This window comes from Archocentrus centrarchus, chromosome 1 (genome assembly GCF_007364275.1).
Source record: "Archocentrus centrarchus isolate MPI-CPG fArcCen1 chromosome 1, fArcCen1, whole genome shotgun sequence".
NCBI classification, from domain to species: Eukaryota; Metazoa; Chordata; class Actinopteri; order Cichliformes; family Cichlidae; genus Archocentrus; species Archocentrus centrarchus.
This window is the reverse complement of record NC_044346.1, coordinates 24,685,202-24,711,029: the sequence shown is the minus strand read 5'-3', so window position 1 is coordinate 24,711,029 and position 25,828 is coordinate 24,685,202. Positions and strand designations below refer to the sequence as shown.

Genomic DNA, 25,828 nt, shown 5'->3' with positions numbered 1-25,828 from the left:
ACGAGCCGAGCATGCGGGCCCCGAGGCCCCAAGCGCCGAGAACCGCCCGACACCCGGCAGCGCCCCCCCCCCCCCAACGCCAAGGAGGCCCAAGCCACCCCCAGGCCACAGCCGCCAAGGGAGCGGGTCAGAAACCACGCCAAGACATCCGGCCACATATCCCGGGACATACGGGCACCCACACCCCAGGGGTGGCAGTGACGATCAGTGGGGAGCAGCGTGGAGCGGTAGGGAGGGGTAATTCCCGCCCCTCCACAACCGTGTCCCACAGGTGCCAAGGCTCAGCAAGCCACAGACCCAGGCCCAGCTGTCCGCACACACACACACACACACACACACACACACGCTCCCTCACACACACGCTCGCTCACACACACGCTCGCACACACACACGCTCGCAATTAAACAAGTCAGACATATAAAAAAAAAAAAAAATCTTTATTGGATTATTGAAACGCTAAGCTAAAACTACCAGTGTCGGACAACAGCGCATGGCCTAAACTAAACAAAATAGGCAGGCTACTTTCTGTGAGGAGTAGATAGAAGAAGAAAAAAAACTGTACTTCAGCCGAGACGAGACAAAATCTTTCAAAAGCAGCGATTGGCAAAGTGTGGCTTTGTGAGACACAGACAAACATTCTGAAATATACTGTGGTTGAAAGAAACTCCTTTTTTTTCAGAATTATTTATTTATTTTTATCTTCTGTCTTTTGTAGTGATCATCAGGTCTTGTTCGATCACAGAATGATGTAATGTACTGATTTCATTTTCATGTGGACTTCTGGTAATATTTCTTTTTATTTTATGAACTTTTTGAGCTTTTTGATTGAACTGCATTCTGAACACCTAATAGTCACCTAAAGGTGGGTTGTTGTGTCATGTCTCTTTCTACTCCAATCATAAGAACCAATCACATCCAAGCATTCCTCCCCCAGAGCCATCCTAGTGTTAGCACCTGTAAACTGTGAGTCTTGACTGGTTTGATAAACTGCATTCAGCAGCAGACTCTTGCAGCTATTGCAAAGCAGGTTCATCCTAAAATGTTTATCATTAGAAGTTAGAGCTGCCATCACACACTGAGCCACAGATTCATACATTTCTCATGCTGACTCACGCAGTGTCCATTTTCTCTTGTGACCCAAAAAACAAATGAATTCTTTGAATGAAGTTATTAACTTCAGGGGATAGAAGGAAATACTCAAAAATCTATTGCACTGTAAACACAAAATCATGCATGCTGCTCAGAATAAAGTCAGGCTTGCACCATGGCTGAATACCTTATTAAACCCATCTCACACATACAATCTATTAATGTCTCTTGTGTTATCAATTGACCACATACTCACAGACTAGCACCCTAAAAACAGGAAGATTGTTGTTGCAAAAATGATACAGCACATATGCATCCTCTAATAGCCTGATAGCACCTGATCTAATCATTGATAAGTCACCCAGGACCCTCTTGACAGGAAACTGAGAGGAGGAGGAAGAATGTCTGCTGCTGTGGTGCCACTTTGAGTGATACCATGGTCACTTCTTTTCTGCTTTCAAACTGTGCACATATACTGGCATGAAACTGTGCACACAACAAAGTGTAATTTCCACATTTACACTTTGTTGAGCTATGCATGCCAAAGCATACCATAAAGACAATGATAATTAGAAGTTAATGTACTGTGTTATGTTCTTTGCTCATTGTGTATTAATGAAATCTAGTGGACATTTGAGACACAACACAGAATAATTTGTGTAAAATAAGTAAAATGTAGATAAATGCAGTGCAATGACAAAAACAGAATAAAAGGAAAGTGATTATTAAAGTACAAAAGTAAAAGGAATATAGAGATTCAATTCAATTCAATTCAATTCAATTTTATTTATATAGCGCCAAATCACAACAAACTGTCGCCTCAAGGCGCCTCAAGACCCTACAATAATACAGAGAAAACCCAACAGTCAAAACAACCCCCTATGAGCAAGCACTTGGAGACAGTGGAAAGGAAAAACTCCCTTTTAACAGGAAGAAACCTCCAGCAGAACCAGGCTCAGGGAGGGGCAGTCATCTGCCGCGACCGGTTGGGCTGAGGGGAGAGAAAGACATGCTGTGGAAGAGAGCCAGAGCTTAATATCAATTAATGATTAAATGCAGAGTGGAGTATAAACAAAGTAAATAAGGTGAATGAGAAGAAACAGTGCATTATGTGAACCCCCCAGCAGCCTAGGCCTATAGCAGCATAACTAAGGGATGGTTCAGGGTCACCTGATCCAGCCCTAACTATAAGCTTTATCATAAAGGAAAGTTTTTAGCCTATTCTTAAAAATAGAGAGGGTGTCTGTCTCCTGAATCCAAGCTGGAAGCTGGTTCCACAGAAGAGGGGCCTGAAAGCTGAAGGCTCTGCCTCCCATTCTACTCTTAAGTATCCTAGGAACCACAAGTAAGCCAGCAGTCTGAGAGCAAAGTGCTCTGTTGGGATGATATGGTACTATGAGGTCTTTGAGATAAGATGGTGCCTGATTATTCAAGACCTTGTATGTGAGGAGAAGGATTTTAAATTCTATTCTAGATTTAACAGGGAGCCAATGAAGAGAAGCCAATATGGGAGAAATATGCTCTCTCTTTCTAGTCCCTGTCAGTACTCTAGCTGCAGCATTTTGGATCAGCTGAAGGCTTTTCAGGGAGCTTTTAGGACAGCCTGATAATAATGAATTACAATAGTCCAGCCTAGAAGTAATAAATGCATGAATTAGCTTTTCAGCATCACTCTGAGAAAGGATGTTTCTAATTTTAGAAATATTGCGCAAATGCAAAAAAGCGGTCCTGCATATTTGTTTAATATGTGCATTGAAGGACATATCCTGGTCAAAAATGACTCCAAGATTTCTCACAGTGTTACTGGAGGCCAAAGTAATGCCATCCAGAGTAAGTATCTGGTTTGACACCATGTTTCTAAGATTTGTGGGGCCGAGAACAAGAATTTCAGTTTTATCTGAATTTAGAAGCAGGAAATTAGAGGTCATCCAGGCCTTAATATCTTTAAGACATTCCTGTAGTTTAACTAATTGATGTGTTTCATCTAGCTTCATTGATAGGTAAAGCTGAGTATCATCTGCATAACAATGAAAATTGATGCAATGCTTTCTAATAATACTGCCTAAGGGAAGCATGTATAATGTAAATAAAATTGGTCCTAGCACAGAACCCTGTGGAACTCCATAATTAACCTTAGTGTGTGAAGAAGACTCCCCATTTACATGAACAAATTAGAGTCTATGAGATAAATATGATTCAAACCACTGCAGTGCAGTACCTTTAATACCTATAGCAAGCTCTAATCTCTGTAATAAAATGTTATGGTCAACAGTATCAAAAGCTGCACTGAGGTCCAACAGGACAAGAACAGAGATGAGTCCACTGTCAGAGGCTCTAAGAAGATCATTTGTAACCTTCACTAATGCTGTTTCTGTACTGTGATGAATTCTGAAACCTGACTGAAACTCTTCAAATAAACCGTTCCTCTGCAGATGATCAGTTAGCTGTTTTACAACTACTCTTGTGATTATGAATGATGTGATTATGAAGACAGATGTCATTTGATGGAAATGGCACAGAATGTAGAAGGACTACACAGCACTAGAATGCTGACTGATGTACATCTATTGCTGCATTTAATATTGGCCTGTAGCCAGCAATCAGTGTATTCTAACACCTTTCTATCAGAACCATCATTAAATTTTTCAGCAATTTGAGCTATCGTAGCTCACCTGATGGATCAAACCACAAAGGCTCCCAATGTGCATCAATGAACCTTGGCCACCCATAACCCTGTCACTGGTTCACCACTATTCCTTCTTTGGACCACTTTTGATAGATGCTGGCCACTGCAGACCAGAAACACTCCACAAAAGCTGCAGTTTTGGAGATGCTCTGACCCAGTCGTCTAGCCATCACCATTTCGCCCTTGTCAAACGTGCTCAAAGCACAAACAAGTAGAGGAAGGCTTCAACACTTGCCCATTTTTCCTGATTTGAACACATAAACTTTGAGGGCAAAATGTTCACTTGCTACCTAATATATCCCATCCACTAACAGGTGCCATGATGAAGAGATAATCACTGTTATTCACTTTAAACTGCTCAAAAAAAATTAAGGGAACATATAGAAAATCAGATCTCCGTGGTAAAAGAAAATGATGCTGGATGTCTATACTAATATGGACTGGGTAATGTGTTAGAAACAAAAGGATGCCACATCATTTGGTGGACATGAAAATTATTAGCACACAGAGGGCTGAATTCACAGACACCCTGAAAATCAAAGTGAAAAATGATGCAGCAGGCTAGTCCATTTTGCCAAAATGTGAGGCTGGGCATAGTCATGCACCAGGAAGAACCCAGACCCACTGCATCAGTGTAGGGTTTGACAGTGAGTCTAAGGATTTCATCCTGATACCTAATGGCAGTCAGGGTACCGTTGCCTAGCCTGTAGATGTCTATGACACAGACTCCATGGATATGCCTCCCCAGATCATCACTGACCCACCACCAAACTGTCATGCTGAATGATGTTACAGGCAACATAGCATTCTCCACAGCTTCTCCGGGCTCTTTCACATCTGTCATATGTGCTCAGGGTGAATCTGCTCTCATCTTTGAAAAAACTGCCAACTCTGATATTTTATGGCAATTGCCAATCGGGCTTGACGGTGCCAGGCAGTGAGCACAGGGCCAACTAGAGGATGTCAGGCCCTCAGGCCACCCTCATGAAGTCTGTTTCTGATTATTTGGTCAGACATTCACACCAGTGTCCTGCTAGAGGTCATGTTGTAGGACTCTGGCAGTGCTCACCCTGTTCCATCTTGCACAAAGGAGCAGATACCAGTCCTGCTGATGGGTTAAAGATCTTCTGTGGCCCTGTCCTGCTCTCCCAGTGTAACTGCCCATCTCCAGAAATCTCCTCCATTTTCTTGCTGGGAAACATAGCCAACCTACTTGTGATGTCATGTATGGATGTGCCATCCTGGAGGAGTTGGACTACCTGTGCAACCTGTGTAGGGTCCACTGACCTTAGCTAAATACAAAATGAGTGAGAAAAAAAAACAGTCAGAGAAGATGAGGAGTAAAAAGATGTCAGTGGCCTCCACCTGTAAAACCATTCCTGTTTTGGAGGTTGTCTCATTGTTGCCCCTTTAGTGCACCTGTTGTTAATTTCATTAACACCAAAGCAGCTGATTAACAACACCCTACTACTTAACTGACCAGATGAACAGCCACAAGGAGCAGTACCCTCCATGGAGAAGAAGACTGAACTGATATGAAACATGTTAAAGACAAAAATTTATGGCTAATTCTTTACATATTAAAAACCAAATACTTAAATATTTAAATCTGGAAATATTTCATAACCCGAAACTTAACTGGAACCAGTTTCAACACTGAGACTCACCAAACAAGGTTGGGGATGAATGTCTAACAGCATCATTTTCTTGGTAGATTTCTCAGAAAATGTGTTGCTATACACACTGTAGTCCTACTTTTGATCAGCAGAATGGAAATTGTTTGCTCACTGCAGAAACAGCCAAAATTCATTTATAAGAAAGTTCTTACAGAAATGCCAAAATGCAAACACTTACAAAAATGGCAATTGGCAGGAGATTAAAAAGATACAGAAGGTTTAACATTCTAACTGGAATCCAGGGTGTTTGGACAAGTTGAGGTGACAAGCCACTCTGATGATGCTGGTGAGACCCGCTCTCAGGGCTTCTCGGATGAGGATTCCTCAGAGGATTCCATTTCCTTCAGATGGAGAGGGGCTCAGTTTTGGACTAGGATGCTTCACCCTGGCCACATGCTAGTAAACTTCGTTGCGTGGCTCCGCACAGCAGTGTGCTTTGCCCTGACAATCACTGAGAGATGAGGGGCAATCAGTGAAGGGTACAAAAGGAGGTAACGTGCACTCTCGGTTTCCTGTGCTAAAATCAAGGTTTGTCATTTTTTTTCTCAAGGCAATGTCCTCAACACAAACTCATCAGAAAATCTTAATCTGACTCTTTCAGTTACTTGGCAAAAGAAAAGCATGGTATTTCAGCACTAGTATATATGCATTAAACAAACAAGTAGAGGAAGGCTTCAAAGTGTCCCTCAGTGAACTTTAAAATAAACATGCTCACAGTTGGCTGCACAAAATCATGAAACCAGTGTGGTTTTTGTGGTGAGCTGCAAATCAGGCTTGATCATAACAAGCAGGTGCTGTTTTGTTCTAATACTTCCGCTACATTTCCCCCGCTTGCCCCAGTGCACGTATATTCTTGTGTATATTCAAATACTGCCATTACATAAAATTTCTGACTTCTTTTTTTAAATATCTGTCACATTACATGTTTGAGGTTATCGAATTGTAGGCTAGGATATATAAATATTTACATACTATACACACACACACATACATATATGTATGTGTGTGTGTGTGTGTGTGTGTGTGTGTGTGTGTGTGTGTGTACACACAGCCAGTACCAGTCAAAATTTTGGACACACCTTCAAATTCAGTGAAATTTCATTATTTAAAATATGTGTGAATTGAAGATTAATACTAAAGTGTTAAACATACCACAATATGTTTTATATTTTAGATTCTTCAAAGTAGGCACCTCTTGTTTAGGAGAGTTTTGCACAAACACGCCATGTCTTTGTAAGATGCAAAAAAGGTGAATGGATGGTTCCTACATGTGTAGTTCCCACCGTGGATGAGGAAGTGTTATGGTATGGGGGTGCTTTGCTGGTGACACTGTTGGCAGTTTATTCAAAATCCAAGGCACACTTAACCAGCAGGTACATGGTATCCCATTTGGTTTGTGCTTAGTGGGACCACACCTCCAGGGTATGTAAGACTATTTGACCAATAAAGAGGATGATGGAGTGTTGTGTCAGTTGACCTTGGCCTCCACAATCACCTGATCTAAACCCAGTTGAGATGGTTTGGGATGAGTTGGACTGCAGAGTGAAGGCAAAGCAGCCAACAAGTCCTCAGAACCTCTGGGAACTCCTTCAAGACTGTTGGAAAACCATTTCAGGTGATTACCTCATGAAGCTGACTGAGAGAATGCCAAGAGTGTACAAACCTGTACTCATACTGCCTGTTACCCAAAATATGATGGAATTAACCGCAGATTAAATGATGGTGCTTACAGTTATAGTACACCCAGTCTACAATGAAGGAGAAGCTAAGTTTCATTCCTGATCCTGATTCCGAACATTCCTGACAGACACCGACATTGTTAAAGCATTCATGCATGTCTTAGTGTTGGTATGTGTGTGTAGGAGAAAGAGTTAATGGGTAACAGGCAGTTTTTTGGATCTAGAAGCCTGCTTTCTTAGTTTTGGGCTGGAAGAACAAAAACTTAAAGAACATAAAGTCTTGTGGTTCTGAATCGATGGAAAGGAATTTCTTTTGAATTTTTATTAATAAAATGACTCAACTCAACAATGACAAAAAAAACAGATGATGGCAAACTTGGTCTTTAAATATCAGATGAAATCCTAGCAACAGAATAAACATCAGTACAAACCGTCATGACTCACCTCCATGTGCGTCAGGACAAACCAGCATTGGATTTCATTCAAGATGGATTTTATCACAACAGATTAAAAAAAAAAAAAAAAAATGACAAAGGATGAAGGAGACTGAGACTTATGGCCAAGAAATATTTACACCAAATCCAAGTTTGATCACTGCAGAAGCTGCCTGTCATTTATCATGAAGTACTTACAGAAATGCCAAAATACAAAAACAAATTGGGAATATGGACCAGATTAAAAAGATATAAGATACACTGAAAAAAGTTCTGTGTGTTAACTGGGGTGTTTGGACAAGTTGAGCTGACAAATTGCTCTAGTTCATGGGGCTGGTGAGAGGAGCTCTTGGGATTTCATAGTGGTTCTCGGATGAGGATCTCTTTGCTGGGCAGTTTCTGTACTCAGAGCACTCTATTCCCTCCAGATGGAGAGGGGCCCCTTTTCGCGTGGGAGACTTCATCTCCTCGTAGATTGGGGCTTGAGGGTGCGTATTCACACGGCGGCGTCCTTTGCCCTGTCAGTCATTGAGAGAGGAGGAAAAAACAAAATCAGTGAAGGGTACAGAGTTAACGCACACTCTCAATTTCCTGTGTTAAAATCAAAGTTTGTCATTTTCTCTCAAGACAGGATCCTCAACAGGAACTCTTAACCTGACTCAGACATGTAGTACGGATTGTAGTTCAGCACTAGTATAAATGTGACAAACAAGGAGATTAGGGTTTCAGTGTTCCTCGCTGAACTTTAAGACAAACATGCTGACAATGGGCTGCACGGAATTATGAAACCAGTGTGGTTTTGTGGTGAGCTGCAGATCAGGCATGATCTTAACAAGCAGATGCTTTGTGTCAATACTTCACTCACATTTCCCGCCCTTGCCCCTGTGTATGTTTATATTCAAAGCAGCACATTCCAATCAAAAAAAACACTCACTTTATACATCACCACAAATACAATGAGGAGCAGGAGGAGGAGAAGGCCCACAGCTGATGACAAAGCGTACAGGAGAGAGGAGTAACTGGAGCAGCCACACCACTGACCACCTGCGGAGAGCCAGAAAGAGGAAGAAATGTTTAAAATGAGGAACTCTGTTCTATTTATCTTCTTCCAACTTTCTTTTTATATTCATCCATTTTCTTCTGCTTATCCTTTTTAGGGTCGTAGGGGTGCTGGAGCCTATCCCAGCTGTCATAGGGCGAGAGGCACCCTGGATAGGTGTGTGGGTGTGTGTGTGTGTGTGTGTGTGTGTGTGTGTGTGTGTGTGTGTGTGTGTGTGTGTGTGTGTGTGTGCGCCTCAGTTTGAATACTTCAATACTCTGGGAATTTCTGTATGACTTGAAGATAAACAGAAAAAAACCCCTAAATGTTCATAGATCGGCAAACAAAAAGATGTTATCAAACTTCTGACAACATTTAGCTCGCATATAAAAAGCAGGAGATAAGCTAAGCAACACAATGACTGGAAAAAATGTGTGACTGTGTACCTGCGGTATGGCTAAGAATAAGCCATAAAGAATAAGACCCTTATAAAGAATGAGACCCAGTGATTTCCTGAAACAGCTGAACAATGATGATTTTTGAAGGAGCAGATTGTGCTTTTTTGGAGTAAACTAGTAAACTAGTTTTTTGGTATTGTGTCACTGCACTGCACTTCTATAACAACCAATCAATATCAGTCATAGAAAATGACTCAACTATTTCTATTCATATCACTAGCACCATCAAACTGAGTTAGCGAGTACCTCATTAAGCTTATCTGACATGTACAATCTATTCATGCCTGCTTTTGTCACTATCGCCCCTCTCTGGGTGTATGACACCCACAGAGAAAACATGCAAAGAAGTGCAGTATTGCTTTTATGAAACTGACACATGCTTTAGCACCTGTAAGAGCCCTACAGCACCCAGTCAAGCTGATAAAAAGTAATCCAGTGTTACTGAATTAGTGGCAGTGTTGTTATTAGAAGCCAGAAATTTCCTGACATATCAGTGGTTAGCTGATGGTCACTGAGATGGCAACACAAAAACGAACGAGGAAAGAAAATAAAGCAATTTTATGGAAAGAAATTTTTAATTTCAGCCTGAAGAGCAAGTGCAAGTCAGCTGAAGTCACCTGGTGATCAACTTCCACTGTGATGTCACCCACCTTGCACAGATATAAAGAACACTCGTCTCCCTAGGCTGGTACAGCTATCGGGTTCACCGCGCTGGAGCAGCTGGCAGCTGTACAGGGCACTGTCATCTGGCTGCAGCTGCTGCAGGGTAAGGTTGTAGGTGATGCCGCCGGGGCCAGGCGCAGAGGACAACTGGACCCTCTCGACAGGGAACTGAGAGGACGAAGAATATCTGCTGCTGTGGCGTTGCTTTGAGTGGTACAGCACCTCCACAGGTCCCCGGCCCTTCTGCCTCTTTAGAGCCACCCCTTCCACAGCCAAGCTTTCCCCATGGTGAGGGAGGCAGGGGAGCACAGCTGAACCCCCAGCACACGTCTCTATCACCTCTATGTCTGCTGATCCAGGGACATCTCCAGAGGGAAAGGGAATAAAAGTAATATAATGGACATGGGTGCCACTGGTATCGATGTTTCAAAAAGTTGGGAACCTTTTCACTTCAGTTCTTCATCTGATGTTGTTAGTTTGTGTATTAATCTGGCACTGTGTTTTAAGGAGGACATTTGTGGCTAATGTGCTATACTTGGGGGGGAGTAGAATGTGTGTCGGGTGAGGAAAGTTAGGTAGCTTAAAGGTTAAAAGGATCAGATAAGCAGACCTGCTCTGTTGAAACTTTAAGATGTTGGAGATACTGTTATGCAATTTTAACCCCAAAAGAAAGGTAAGTGTGTGTGTTGGTATGCATTCGCCTCCAACAGGATCGGCTTTGAAACTCTTTGTAATTACAGACACCAATACTGCACATACAACAGCACCCCACACTTCCTCTGAGTAAGTGTGCAAAAATTTTTTACCGTTTTTGTGGTTTATGCTCAGTGGCTTCGGAAAGTTTAACTCCCTGTGGGCAACAAGCAGGTGAAATGTGTAGGCTGAATTTTAAAAAAAATACTCACCAGCTCCAACAAGGAGGAAGAATTCAGTCTTCCCGGTTATGCGGTCATCTTTGGAGGACCGATTTTCCACAACAAACTCACAATAGTAGCGGTCTGTGTCACTGGCCTTCAGCTGAGAGATGGTGACATTCAGCACACGAAGGCTCGGGTCTCCACTGACACTAGTGCGGTTTTTGTCAGCATCATTACCAGTTGAGAATTCCTCCTTGGTGTACATGAACAGCACTTCCATGGGATGCAGCCAGGTGCGTTTCAGGTAGACACTGTAGGGCGCTGGGTTCCCCGGTTCAGTCTCACAGGGAAGAACTACAGATTCACCCTCATGGCGCTTCAAGAAGCGAATGTCACTGCAAACTTGATGAAAATTTAAACAAAGAAAAGGATCACAAACAGATAAGAATGGCACATAATTTATTTTAAACCAAAAGTGATTGTTTAATTAATTTTAAATCCACAAGCCCATTTCACATGTAAACCAGTAAAGCACACTGTTGGCATGTTCAGGATGAAATAAGCGAGACTTTCACTGAAAAAGCTGTTCTTTCCAAACCTGCATGTCACAAATCTGCAAGTTACCAGTTCCCCCAACTGGCATTTCCACTTAAACTTCACAAAGTGGTGAACCACTTCCCATCTTTACTTCTAAAAGAGCGTGCCTCTGCCTTCTATAACATAATTAGCTGTAAGACATTCTACAATGCATTTTTTTTTTTTTTTACTTTAAAGTCTTTATCTGACCTGAGAAATGAAACATGTTCAAAATTCAAAAATGAGCACATAAAATTATATTTTAAAGTGTCTTTAAAATTTAGATATGCACACCCCTTTTTGTTAATTCTTACTTAGTCATAAATCATTAGTCTTACTTACTGGATTTCGATTTCATACTATAACAAAGTAAAAAAAAAAAAAAAAAGACCATAAATCTGGCAAAACAAATTTCCCAAATTCCCAATGCATTTTATCCACCAGCACTAAAAGTGCTTTCAAATTTGTTAGCCCAGAAATTACCTCAATCACGTGTCGGCTGCCTGCACAAGTTACAATGAAAGAAGAAACCAATGATCAAACCACCAGCCTGAGGAACACAACCAAACTTACCAAACCCAACCTGCGAGATGACTAGAGCCCACAAATAAATCAGGTACTGGATCCAAATCATCTTTTACACCCTCACTAAATGAGATCTTGTGGGAAGCCACTGGTGGAAACCATGACAGCATAGATGCAAGTGCAAAAAACTGAATTTCAAAAGTGTGTCTTACTGTAAATGAAACCAAGAGGAACTCCATTGGCCCCACCTTCAAACCTCAAGACATACACAAGAGGAAGCGTGCACTAACCAACATCATGACTGTTGGATCAGCTCCTCCTACAGTGATGAATTCAAAATTTACCACCGCTGAAATGCAAAGTTTAGGCCCAGATTATGTATTTATTGAGCATGTGCTGTCTTCTCTCTTAACTTCAATTAACTTAATTAGCACTACTTAATTTGCATTAATTGGGTTTCACATATTAAAAAAAAACTTTCCTCAGGCATTATTTCTGTATGTCCCAGAGGAAATGATGCTGTGAACAGGATGTGTCTGCTTTTTGATGATAATTTGCATCATTGGAGAGAGACTATAAAAATAAAGCCAGAGACAGAAGTGTGTAAAAAAAAAAAAAAAAAAAAAAGAAAGAAACAGTGAGCACCCCCAAACCATTCAAATCTGAAGTTTTTCCCCAAAAAACTTGAGCTCAGAACAAAATAGTTCTCAGCTCAAGTCTCTCAGGACTATTTTGTTCATCTAGAGAAGATGCTTCAGTAAATTTCTCTGGTAAAAATGTATCATTTGAATGAATCAAGAAGAACTGAAGGATGAAAGAAATGGAGTGCATTTCATGCAGTCTCAGTTTACACGAACTATTGTGCTCTACTTTCCAGCAGGAAAACCACAAATGGTTTTCACTGGTGGCTTTTTTATTTTTTTTTAAAAAAGGTGTTGCAGTTCCAGAATTTGTCATATTTTTTGGCCTGTTAATTTTGCTAATCTCAATACATTAAAGTGAATGTTCTCAAAGAAAAAAATAAGTGAAAATACTGAGATGCTCCTGCAACACTTCTGCAAACTAATGTGGCATGTTCACTGTTGATGTGCTTACAACCATAATTTGAGGTTTTAAAAATGAATCGCTAATTTCCTGTAAATTATAGCAGCCAACCAGAGGAGGAAGAGAGAAACAAATGTTATATTAAGGACCTTTTTAACAGCGTGCTGTACACCAACTACTAAATTAGATCGATGAAACAAATACCTTCAAATAGGTTTTGCACTTCCTGTGTAATATTAACTTTGCTGCTGCAGCAGTTTAACTCTCAAGCTGAAAACGTTTAATTTTTTACATTTTCTAATTCATTCTGATAGTTATCTAAATTTTATGACATTAAAAACATAGTAGCTCATCCAGGTCATGATCCATCACAATTCACAGCTTATTGCATTGGGTGAAGTAGAAAAAGGAAGTGCAAAGTTGTGTCATCGGTTGGTTGTATTGCACAAACTAATGAGTATTAGATTCTGGCGAGAAAAGAGGCTCAGTGAGTGATTTCCAGGGCAAATTAATAAAATAAAATGTGATCATTACTCTGCTAAAATGAAAACTATGACCATAACTTGGGTAAAGACCCATTAGGTGATCATATTTCACTGCAATATGTGCAACAGAAGACGCAGTGATTCCTGTGAATTTTGGACAGAGACCATAAGCTTAAATAACCTACTAAAATGCTGCAATGTTTCTGATTGTCTACAAATAAACATGTGGATGCTATAAACTTTTCCAAACTCAAGAAAAACAAGTGGCAGCAAAATATTTTCTTTTTATTAAAAGAACATTTTCATGCATCATTTCCTTTATTTTATAGGGCAGCTTTTATTTAAATATATGATGGCATAAACAAAACATCTGATACAGAAAATGTTTTTATGACATGAAAAAGAAGCATCGCATCAGTACCACATTCATTTGAAATCTAACAGCTTAGTCAACAAATTAAACTGTCGTCACCCAACCATGCAGCAAAAAAAAAACAAAGCCAATCGGTATTATCAATACTTTTACTTTTCATATTGCACACATTAACTCTTAGGTCTGAGTTTAAGAGTTAGTTTACCCAAATTTAAAAGAAGCTTTTCCCTCAGCTCTCACTTGTGTCGTCCAGTTTTGCTGTTTGTCTAGATATTCTCGCTAGAAACAGTATTTTGAAACACTGCTGTAAGACACTTGCTACTGAAAGGTAGTTTTTCTACACATTTTATTTAAGGTGAATCCCAAAATCATGATTCAAAGACAAAGGGCAGTTTGCTGGGGGAGCACAGTCTAATTTCACATATTTCCTTGTGATAAGCTGCTTATCAAAAGAAAAACCCTGTTGTAGGATGGCTTCTGTGACTCTGAAGGGAATGCCCCGAAGGATGAGAATACCGCTGTGTGAAGCATCTGACAGTTCTGTAGCCTAGCTATGTGAAGTGGAATTTACCTAGCAGGCACAAAAACTAAGAGCCACGACATTAAGACACCACTTGAGAAATCAGGGTGAACTGATCCTTTAACATAACCCCACCCCACCCCCAGTTAATACTCACTTTGAGCCCACCACTGACTACTTACCGTGTTTCATACCAGACAGGACAAGAGACAAATTCAAAATTTACATTTTAATGTCACTTAAGTTATACTCTTCTGCAGTCACATTAACAACATTAAAACCACTCAGACTGATGATCTGCTCAGTTGAGAGATGCTGGATCCCAGTATTCAATCCAAGTGTGGCTGGCTGGTGTGAAATTTAGAGACAATTTTACATAAAAAGTAAGTAATACAAGGCCTAACATCCAAATGTTGAGGACTGGACCCACACTATAACAACATCAGGTACTTACTGAGTTTTAACTGACCTGTCATGCCAGCTGATTGGGTTTTAAGGCTGAAAAGCTGATATGGATGGGCTACAGACAAAAACAAATACAAATCAGTAAGTGATATGGGCAGAGGAAATACTGTGCCACATCAAATACCTACAAGTACTTCTTTCATTCTGACCCACCTGTGCAGTATACACTCAAATTTGCACACTTGTTCTGTTCTTTCAGATTGCTTTATGCACAGCAATCTCCAACACAGGATTACCGCAATGACAGTTGACGATAACGCCTAGAATGTAAAAGCACGAACAAAACAAAACCACCCAGCAGTACAAACCAGCACTGTGGTGAACACCAATCAAGCGAAGCACTATTTTAAAATCATGGCAGGTGTTTACTGTCATTTTTGTGCTGTAGCTACAAGCCAGTTAGAAATATTTTAGCCATCTGTCAGCAGTGGTCACATGGAGACAATCACTTCTTGCTGCAGGAGTGTTTGAAATGTTCTTACACCTAATTTTCCATAGACCTAAGAGTACTAATAATTCTGAGAAATGCAGGTGGGAAGGGACAACAGGAATGGATGAGCACTACACTGCAGATACTGTTAACACTATGCCATTTACTTTACTGTTTTTCTTTGGTCAAACCTAAAGTCCCAATCTTGAAAAACAAATGATTGAGCTTCACAAAGTTGGCACTTAACCCAGAGATGCTGCTGGCTTTGTTTTGTGTTCCCTCTTCAATGCATTACAGGGAGATGATTGTGACATGTGACAGACACCGACATTGTTAAAGCATTCATGCAAGTCTTAGTGTTGGTGTGTGTGTGTAGGAGAAAGAGTTAATCAGGAATGAAACTTAGCTTCTCCTTCATTGTAGACTGGGTGTACTATAACTTTGAGCATCGTTATTTAGTTTGCAGTTAACTCCATCACATCAGGGTAACATGCAGCATTTTGGAACTAGAAGTTGGCCAACATCTTAGTTTAAGCTGGAAGAACAAACTTAAAGCACATTAAATCTGTCTCACACTTCTGAAATGATGTAAATGATTTTCCTTTGAGTTTTTATTAGGACGATAGATGGATTTAAAAAAAAAAAAAAAGATGGCAAACTTTAAATTCCTGAAGTCATTAAACAAACCCCTAAGATGTGCAGTAAGAAAACATCAGTACAAACCTTCATGACTCACCTCCACGCACGTCAGGACAAACCAGCATTGGATTTCAAGATGGATTTTATTACAACAGATTGATAAAACATTACAAAGGATGCATACAAGTAGACTTATGACCAGGAAATATTTAAACCAAACCTGAAAAAAAGAATAAAACTAGAGCCTGATGAGTCATGGATTTTATAGACTACACAACTGGAACCAGTTTCACCACTGAGACCCTCACCAACCAAGGTTGGGGACGAATGTCCAACAGCATCTAAGCATGCTGTGAGGGCCTCAATCATTCCACCAAAGAAATAAACAAAATAAAATTAATCAAATGTTTACAAGAGAAACTTGCCTTTTTAAGGAGTTGGTACGTTCATGAAACTCCAGCAGCTTCAAAAGAAATATGAATCATTTTAACACACTTCACTTCTATGAACCTGAGTGAAACCTAAGGGGAAAAATATATCCTCACATGTAATTAGTTAACAACATAATAGTTGTTAAAAACATATGTGGTGTTTGGCTGTTTTCAAATAAAGATGTTACATTAAATGTCCATGTGTTCTAACAAATATTTGTCTTCACCACCGTTGGTCTTTATGCTCTTTGCTTGCAGCTAGGTTTGAAAAAGCACAAGGGTGATAGAAAGGTGTTAACCTCAAACCTAATGTGGTGGTTGCTTTGCTGCTTCAGTAACGTCCAGCAGGAGACATGACAGGTGGCCTCATACCCATGGGAGGGCCTCCCTGGTAAGGGGGCACCATAGGAGGCCCCTGCCCATAAGGAGGCATCCCTCCAGGCATGTAGCCCGGCATGCCCTGAAGAGGAGCACCATACTGACCTAGAGAGAAAAGAAGAGCAGGATGTTTTTATGCTACAGTTCAAAAGGACATTTGAGCATGGATTACTTAAAGTATACCTTCATACACCTTGCCATCCGCATTTGACTAAAATTAACTAGATATTTTACAAACAGCAGGCCATTTTTATACACAACTCCTATTTTGTTACATTCCTTTGAACGCATCTCAACAGGGAAACTCCATCCTGGGAATGACTGATATTTTTTAAACAGCAAGCCCAAATTTTGGAAAATACCCACTTAACAGTGCCTGCTGAGGCTTTAAACATCAGGCACAGGAAGGGAAAAACAAAAAAACACTTTCAATGAAAGTTGAACATATCCTTTAAAATAACTGAGCAAAAGAATATATCTTTTTGGCTAAAATGGTCTACAGACAGGCAATGAGAACAATCTGTTCTACAATCTGTAGAACAACCAAATGAGTTTGCTTTAAAAAAGGAGAAGAAAACAAGTTCTGCACACAGACAAGTATTTTCTTACCATGTATGGGATGCCTCATGCCCGGCTGCTGTGGTGGCAAGCCTTGCTGTGGTGGCATTATGCCACCTACAGCTGCCACTGGGGGAGCAGCCACGTGGGCTTGACCAGGTCTTGGTGCAAGACGCTGGTAACGAGGCAGCTGGGCCTTCATCTCTTCCTGTTGGCAGGGACAATGCACAAAACATTCAGACTAAAGAAACTGTGTTATGCCCCTTTACAGCACAAAAAATGTTGAGGAACTTAGTACCAACACTGATGTGCCCTGATTTCAGACTGAGGATGTTCAAGTTCAGAATCATCCTTTAACATAACCACAAAAGAAAACTACTAAGATGTACTAAGGATATGAGACCAAAAGACTTAAGTTGAAATATATTCTCTGAATATATAATTGAATTACGATCAAGATGCACAAAACCAAGCTGGTGGTCAATTATCGCCTATTGCTAAATGTACTATTATAAATATGTATCAGTCATTACTTACTGTGAAAAGGGCAAAATAGAAAGCTCAAGCAACTTACCAGTGAGATATCCTCATCAGGGTGGATCAACTTACTAGTTGCACTCGTGGTGGTGAGGGTAGCAGGCTTACTGGTCACTGTGGCTGGGGGTTTGGCCACAGTGCTGCTAGAGGGATTAGAAGAAGAAGTGGAGGAAGAAGAGACAGAGGGCTGGGTGTAGGCAGGGAATGTTGCTTTGGGCGGGTCAGTGGAGGCGGCTGTGCTGAGGGAACTTGAAGCTGCAACTCCAGACACGGTCTGCTGGGCCTGTGCAAAGACACAATACAGGTAACTGGAAATGGTAACAAAAAACAAAAACAGTGCTCTCAACTTTGTAACGTGCCAAAAAAAAAAAAAAAAAATTTTTTTAAAGAGCAAAATGATTACACCTCAGTGACATAAAAGGTTACACTAATAAACATTAACTGATCATTTGATTTAAGGTTTGCCTTTTAAAGCACTCAAATTTAAGAACATATTGTTGATTTGATCACTGAATCATAAAGACAGTATTACAGCAATACCTTAAATGCACAAATCACACATAATGATTTCATCCGAATTCAAAAATCCCAATAAATCAGTTACAATTTTGTTTGAAATGGAACAAAACTGTTCCACCATTCTCTCTCAACCACAGTGCAAATTTTGCATTATATGGCATAAATCTATTGCACTAGAAGTATATCTAACTATAACATTTCAGACAGGAATAACTTGGGTTATGAAAACAAAAAATGAACTTTCAAAATCTGATGAGTACTAACTGAATCATGCTTCTGAAGTTACGAGAGGGTGGAAGATTCTACATGGAGTCCAACTAAATCCCATCTTTGGCCTCATTTTTAACTGAACAAAGCGCATGCACATCAATAAAGCTCACAGACAAAACATGTCAGTTCTTGTTAGGGATATCCATCCTCTGACACCAAAATAATGGCCAGCGTGGTTGTTTTAGCGCACAAGTAGGCTTACAAAGCAAATACGGTTAGTATCCAGCTGTGTTTACATTTGCAATTTCAGAATTTACAGGCAGTGTTAATAAATATGCAACATGCAGCTGCCACAGTCCACATCAGAGTCCTGTCTGTGAGCATACTTGTAGCATGTTAGGAAAGGGAGGCTGGGGAGAGACAGACTGAGTGTCTGCAGATGGAGAGGAGACGGCTGCTGTGCTGCTGTGAACACCAGAGCCCATCTGCAGCATGGTGGAAAGGAGATCAAAGCGTTGGCATGTAATATGTCTACAAATTTTTTTCTACATCTGATTATGAGAACTATGTTTTCAACACACATTATATGAGGTTAGAAAAGGGAAATGACATGTCAGAAATTTAAGGAAATGAGAAATAAAGGTTTTTCTTGCATACACAAAGAAAAATTACCAGTACTGTAATAAGAATCAGTTTTCTAAGCTGTGTTTCATTTCTCTCACTGCTGGCCACTTGTTTATCTAATAATCAAAAATAAGACGGAAATGCAGTAATTAATATAAGAAAAGCGACAAAGCCTAAATGACGGGGACATATTCTTGTATGTAGTCATCCTTGGGGGGAGGGAGAGGGCATTTTGAGTCAGGAAAAACCCTGACAAGTACATAACATCACTCAATTTTATTATACAAAACCTTACTGATGGTTTAATTGCAGAATAAGTGAACTACAACATTAAAAACAGACGACTTTACAAAACTTTTAATATATCTCTGGGGTAAATACTTAGAAATCACTGTATGTGTCAGTGGAGTTACATGATACCCACCTGTGCTGCACTGGGGAAGAGAGGTTTAGTGACAGCGGGCTGAGCTGCCGGTGCTGCTGGTCGAGCGACTGCAGGGGCTGGAGCCATGTGGGGAAGTCCTGGCCTTGGAGCTATGTGAGGTGGGACTGCTGAAGGATGAACAGGACACAGTTAACGTTCCATCATTACATTTGCAACATTTAAAGAAAATAAAAACAGTTGGACATGGCTAACGTAGTAGTGTGAAATCCCCTTGTAATGGACCATATTTGAAAAAAAATTTGATATTAGATATTATTGTCCACAGCAATAAATAAATTTTTTTATACTTTTGGACAATTTTCACATGTGAAGGTTAGTGTACTTAGGTTCTTTTGGCAATATAAATTCAATGGGAAAGCAGCAACAAGAAACAAGTTGTTAACTGATAGCTTGTTTCTTAAAATGTAATTACAACTCACCTGGAGGTATGCCTGGCATCATTGGGGGCATCATCCCCCCCATTGGCATCATGCTGCAAAAGCAGAAAAAACAGAAAAAAAAAAAAAAACTGACTTGACCGGGAACTACAGTAAAAATGCATTTCAAAATGTATTCCAATCTCATTGTACATTTCGTATGACATCAAATAAAGGCATTGTATTCTATTTATTTCAGTTAGTCCCATTACCCAGATGTAGACCCCTTGATGTATGATTACATGATCCAAACAGACAAGACAATGGGTAGTAAAGTTACCATTAAACCCAAAGTTAGTAAATGAATTACCCTGGTGGCATTCCATGCATTGCAGGAGGCATGCCGTGCATCATGGGAGGAACACCGGGCATCATAGGAGGCATTCCTGTAACAATGGGTTAGAGAGGATATGTTCCGTTTAGCAACAACTCGTCACTCCATACAAACAATTACACATATAGGCAAACAAAGCAAAAGGACACACACAAATCTACAACTGTTGCAGGTATTTTTAGTTTGTTGAAGCAGTACTGAATCTGTGGCCACCATCAGTGTTTTCAGTCATATTTGTATATATTTGTGGCAAAACACTGAAGCCATTACAAGTGCATTAAAAGCAGAGACAAGACAGCTTCTAGTGAGTTAGTGCTCTCTGGTGGGCAAACTATGTAATGCTGCCAACTATTCAATAAGGTCGGATAGAACATATCAATGTATACATATTTACACTGAGGCAGATTTGTTGGTTATGCATAAGGCATGTCCAACAACTAGACCAATTACTTGAGATCGTAAAGGCATTCAGTGACACATCCAGCAGTAAAACAAATAGCTTTGCCGCAGGAATCAATTTTCTGCAATATCCCCTCACATGGTGCTGTAATTCAGCAGTAAGCAATTCATTTGAATGAGCCAACATGTTTACAACTTTTAGGTTCTTCTTCTTAGGAAATCCTGTTTGAGACAATTAAGATTCTTCATCTTTGATTTTGGAAAGAGTCAAGTCAACGTGACGCCACGAGTCACTGGAGTCTAACTGGAAAAGTAACAAGGAGTGCTGCTCAATTCTAGCAAACACCAAATTAAAATGATGATTTTGGGGGAAAAAAAAAACAGACAAAAACAAACAAATGGACTTGCTTCACTACTGGAAAAAAGAAATTTAATTATAATTAAACTGAAACAAATGCTTGATAACTAAATCTAAACTGAACTGGCAAGGAGTGAATTTAAAATTCTACATATTTGCAAAAGTAAAAGAAAGTGCTGAATGGCAACCCAATTATTGCAAAATGCAGCACAATAATTGTTCTCAATTAGAAGGGAAAATTGAAACTGAAATTAAAATCTCATCAATTGCACAGCCCCTTTGGCAGGTGTAGTTGAGTCCCAACTTCTTAATTTTATTACAAAGGGCTTGCCTTGATATCCTGCAGGAGGAATTACTGGTGCACCAGCCACAGGAGGGATCCCAGGTTGTGCCATTGGAGCACCGTAGCCTGCCTGGGGCTGGACTGCAGCGACCTGCTGAGCTGATGGTCCGGCTTCATCATCATCAGACTCATCAGAGTCATCCTGATTGTTTGACTTCTTCTTTTGACTCTCTGAAAACAGTAAGGTAATCATGATGCCTAAGCAAAATGTTACGTGACTCACACTACATGGACTCATGCCACACATTACTGTGATTACACAACTCTAAACTCTGAAATTTTTATTTAGTAAAACAGGCTTTAACAGAACTACAATATTTTCTGGAGTTTGACAAAAACGCAAATGGACTTGTTTAAGTTCTTTAGATTTCCTGAAGGCGTTTCACCTTTCATCCGAAAGGGTTTGGACGAGAGGTGAAATGTCTTGAAGAAACTTAAATAAGTCCAGTCACTTATTTCAAAAAATGACTGAGAACCTACACAAACTTCAATACTTGCATAAAGGTGAACACACCTTGTGACTTCTGTTCTAACGTTCGCCTTCGTTCCTGCATGTCCTTCTCTGGAATTCCCTCCATGCCGTAGATTTCCAGCTCGATGTCTGTTCGTCCAGGAATTGCATTTGGTACGCTGTCAATAGTCTCTTTGTGCACCTGAAAAATATGCAAAGTGAGCTACCACAAACTTGAACAAGTACCTATACTAGGTATTTTTAACTAAGAGCAAACATATATTAAGGAATAAATACCCATACCTGCATGCAATGAATAGCCAAGCCAGGGCCAGTGTACAACTTCTTGTGGCAAATATGGCATTTAAAATGCTTTGCCTTCTGATGCTGAATGAGGATCTTTTCATCATCAAAGTCTCGATTACAGTACCTAGAGACTGCGGTTAAGGACTGTCCAGTAACACTGTACAAGATTAAAATTCAGTTCCCACACAAGCCAACAAAATAACATAAGAACTGCTTAAAATTAACAACGCTCTCAATGACTTAAGTAGCGTAACTCGTCCGGTTACGCAAGTCTAAAGACGGATCAGCCCCAAAGACTGAACGATAAACGAAGCTAACTGCTAACAGAGCAGCAAATATCGAAAGTACCATTTGTTTCCTTAAAGCAGCACCACGAACTCAAACTCAACTAAAAAAGAAAATACAGTCGGTATCAAGGATTTTACGCTTTTCACATATATGGATAAAGATCTACCCGCAAAATTATTAGACTGTGAGACCCAGTCGCTAAGCTAACGCAAGCTTTAAGGCGACAACAGGCTAATTTAGGCCTTCCCTTTGTCGAGCTAACATGTAGCCCCTGGTCTTCCCACGACGGTATTTTGTTTTCCACAGAAAAAGGATACCAACACCACGGCTTCATCTGCTTCTTCTTTTTTCGCCCCATTTTATGGAACACTGAAAAGGAGGTCTCGCAACACTAAACACTTATTTTATTATCTGCCTGAGAACAGCATGCTGTAATCCCGTGACAAGGCCGAAAATGGCGCTTCGATGGAGGAAGTTATAACCAACACCGTAATCTCGCGCGAATACAAAATAAGCGTCATAGACACGCCCCTTGTTTCATAACGGGGAACGCAGTACGTAATCAGGAAAAAAAAAAAAAAAAAAAAAAAGGCTTATACAGGTGACCTAAAAAAACTCTTCTTATTGCAGTGCAGTGTTCTGATTAAGGCTGGGTGGTGGATAAAACTTGGTTACCGGTGTTGTGCAAAAAAGCGATTTCTGGTATTTGGCTGCAGGGGCGTAGGAATGAGTTTACTATTGGGGGGGGACACATATTGGAAACCTGACAGATCCATGAATACTCTGAGCAAAGCATAAAAAAAAATGATATTTGATCTTTTACTTTCTTCTTTTTCAAATGTTTCTTGGAAAAATAGTGTTGTGTACATCTATATTATTGCATGTATAGTTTACATATGTATATGTTTTATAATTGTAAGACTTGGGCAAACTGGCTTGAGCACAGATAATTGTTACCAATGCATATGTAATTGTTACCAGTCCATAGTTACCAGTGCATAGAAAAATGTTACCAGTACATAGATAAATACTAATGCATAGATAATTGTTACCAGTGTGCACATAAATGTTACCAATACATAGATAATACTAATGCATAGATAATTGTTACCAGTGCACACACAAATGTTACCAATACATAGATAATTGTTACTAATGCATAAATAATTGTTACCAGTGCACACATAAATGTTACCAATACATAGATAATTGTTACTAATGCATAGATAATTGTTACCAGTGCACACACAAATGTTACCAATACATAGATAATTGTTACCAATGCATAAATAATTGTTACTAGTGCACACATAGATGTTACAAATGCACACATAAATGTTACAATGCATAGATAATTGTTACAAATGCACACATAAATGTTACCAGTGCACACACAAATGTTACCAATACATAGATAATTGTTACTAATGCATAGATAATTGTTAGCAATGCATTGACATTTGTTGCCAGTACATAGTTACCAATGCACAGATAAATGTTACCAGTACACAGATAAATGTTACCAATGCACAGATAAATGTTACCAATGCACAGATAAATGTTACCAGTGCACAGATAAATGTTACCACTGCACAAATAATTGTTACCAGTGCATAAACAAATGTTGCTAGTGCACTAGCATGTTAAAAAAAGTTTCATTACAAATGTATGTAAGCTTGGGGGCCCCCTGGTGGTCAGGGGGCCCTAGACAGCAACATATGTCCCCTATGCCTCAGGCGGTTCTGTTCACGGGAACGTTCTGACAGTCCGTTTTACCTCATTCGAAAGAGTTTCTCACTCCTGCCGCTTCTCACTACACTGCGCTCCGCCCCCCTCTGAACGCTCTGAGCTTTGGGAGGCGGGGGGAGCGCAGTGACATGACTCTATGTTGCGCCTTCAAAATAAAAGCACGCAAGTTAAAGATTTCAAAATCAAGTATTTTTCTCTTCCGCGGTGTAATATTTGGGTGGAACAAATGCGCCTGTCTCCAATATTTGGGGGGGACACGTCCCCTCCGTCCCTCCCGGTTCCTACGCCTATGTTTGGCTGTATCTAAACCGTGTTAAATTACTTTTTGACCTACAATCTAAGAACCGTGTGTCAAACACATCTCTTATTAATGATATTTAGTCATTTTGAGTGAGAAACAACACTCCTGTCACGAGATAGAAGCTGCAATCACTTTTTGGTAAAGTGCTTTTTATATTCTTTATTTATCTAGGTAAAAAGTGTCATTGACCTTTAAAATGTTTGTTTGTTTTTCTCAGAGAGATCTGGCCAAGAGGGCAGCAGAAATTGCAACAAATATAACATCACAGTTCTATAAAGATATTTTAAGTGGCCAAAACATCAGAAATTACACTTTGGCACAATACCGGCGCCATAGGTCCCAAAAGGTTCTTTGTCCATGTCGTCATAGGTGAGAGTTTTGTCATTTTAAATAACCATTTATGTATCCTATGTTGTATTTTACATCAACACCTATCGCAAATTAAAATATCAACAAAAATCCAGCTTTATGGCAATGTGTCGCTTGTTTGTTGCTTAAGTTCCAGTTACCTAACTAACAAAATGTGGGAACAGTTAGCCTCATAACAATGAAAACACATTTTTATTCTATTAAAATTGCTAGGTTAGATAACTGCCTCTTGCTCATGGGTAAAACATTCACGTCTTAAGAAATCAAAGTCCTAAAACAAGAACAGCAGCAGATTTGGGCTGATTATCAGTGGTGACTTTTTTGGGACTTTACTTACAGGAAGTTTTTTTTTTTTTATTCTAACAGTTCAGTTTACAGAAATTACTGCTAACATTTCTTGTTTTGCAGTAACTATTGTTAGAAGGTTATATCCACCAAGCAGTTTTATGGGCACTAAAAACATCATACAATTAGACTTACAGAACAATGCCAATTCGCACACTTTGCAACTGTAACCAAATAGATAGCATGTGCACATATCTACTTTCAGCAGCAGAACAAACTAAAATAACCATCAGCAGAGTATTACTGTCTTAAAGGATGCCTTTTGTAATATTTTATTTAACAACATTAAAAATAGAATAAACCAAGAAGACAGTAACAGCTTACATTTTAGTTTACAATAAAGAAAGAGCTGCCATTCAGTCATGAAAACCTTATGTCCTCTCAAGTGGATACAAAAACGTTCAGCTGAACCCCTTGGTTCTCAGGAGGATATGACAGTTTTGTCAGTAATAAAACTGGTTAATTTGCATCTGAGTGTCCTTTATTTGTTAGTGTTTTCATAACTGAAATATGTGAAGAAAAACAAAGCAGCCATTATGTAATAAAAGATGGAAATGTAATCGATCAAGTCCATATACTCTAACTAAAAAGCCATGCAGACTGCAAGGTCTGCATGAGATGCAGTCACAGCAGTCACCTATAGACTCTACTCTAACCCTCTATAGCATAAAGGGTTTGGGTAAAAATGCTTTATCTTCAGGATCACGTTCACTTCACAGTAAGTCAGACAAGTAAATATCGATACTTTTTGACATTAAGTTGTCATGATAGCAGCTGTATTTATTTACTAAGTAAGGGAAAGTGGATGAGGGGTTTAGGAGTGAATTC

At 39.8% G+C, this 25,828-nt stretch overlaps 2 protein-coding genes across 6 annotated transcripts; both read right to left on the bottom strand.

Annotated features, from left to right (window-relative positions):
- Positions 1–7,473: 7,473 nt before the first annotated feature.
- Positions 7,474–11,895, bottom strand: cd7al (cd7 antigen-like). The gene is made up of 5 exons (XM_030740078.1): positions 11,732–11,895; positions 10,631–10,984; positions 9,713–10,090; positions 8,500–8,609; positions 7,474–8,083 (listed from the first exon to the last, which is right to left on the bottom strand). Exons 1-5 carry the CDS (start codon positions 11,790–11,792, stop codon positions 7,886–7,888), a joined length of 1,101 nt encoding a protein of 366 aa, XP_030595938.1. The 5' UTR covers positions 11,793–11,895; the 3' UTR covers positions 7,474–7,885.
- Positions 11,896–15,763: 3,868 nt separating this feature from the next.
- znf207b (zinc finger protein 207, b) lies at positions 15,764–22,722 on the bottom strand. Of its 5 annotated transcripts, XM_030727354.1 has the most exons (12): positions 22,554–22,594; positions 21,946–22,072; positions 21,706–21,844; positions 21,180–21,362; positions 20,068–20,143; positions 19,761–19,813; positions 19,321–19,448; positions 18,659–18,757; positions 17,581–17,826; positions 17,058–17,214; positions 16,501–16,553; positions 15,764–16,452 (listed from the first exon to the last, which is right to left on the bottom strand). In XM_030727354.1, the coding sequence occupies exons 1-12, from the start codon at positions 22,592–22,594 to the stop codon at positions 16,402–16,404; spliced, it is 1,353 nt and encodes a 450-aa protein (XP_030583214.1). In that variant the 3' UTR covers positions 15,764–16,401. The 5 variants fall into 5 exon arrangements, with proteins under 5 accessions (XP_030583214.1, XP_030583205.1, XP_030583196.1 ...); XM_030727345.1 differs by having other exon boundaries at positions 15,764–16,553; positions 19,321–19,445; positions 22,554–22,722; XM_030727336.1 differs by having other exon boundaries at positions 15,764–16,553.
- Positions 22,723–25,828: the final 3,106 nt, after the last annotated feature.

What these genes read in the sequence shown, in the direction of transcription:
- znf207b (XM_030727336.1), bottom strand. Translation starts at nt 22,594, where the DNA reads ATGGGGCGAAAAAAGAAGAAGCAGATGAAGCCGTGGTGTTG. An exon ending in GATGCCAGGCATACCTCCAG is followed by an intron (nt 19,449 to 19,760) that starts GTGAGTTGTAAT and finishes TTCATCCTTCAG; the next exon opens with CAGTCCCACCTCACATAGCT. An exon ending in CATGAGGCATCCCATACATG is followed by an intron (nt 16,554 to 17,057) that starts GTAAGAAAATAC and finishes TTTTCTCTCTAG; the next exon opens with GTCAGTATGGTGCTCCTCTT.
- cd7al (XM_030740078.1), bottom strand. Translation starts at nt 11,792, where the DNA reads ATGATTTGGATCCAGTACCTGATTTATTTGTGGGCTCTAGTCATCTCG. An exon ending in CATCTCGCAGGTTGGGTTTG is followed by an intron (nt 10,985 to 11,731) that starts GTAAGTTTGGTT and finishes ATTTTCATCAAG; the next exon opens with TTTGCAGTGACATTCGCTTC. An exon ending in GTTCTTTATATCTGTGCAAG is followed by an intron (nt 8,610 to 9,712) that starts GTGGGTGACATC and finishes GGCTCTCCGCAG; the next exon opens with GTGGTCAGTGGTGTGGCTGC.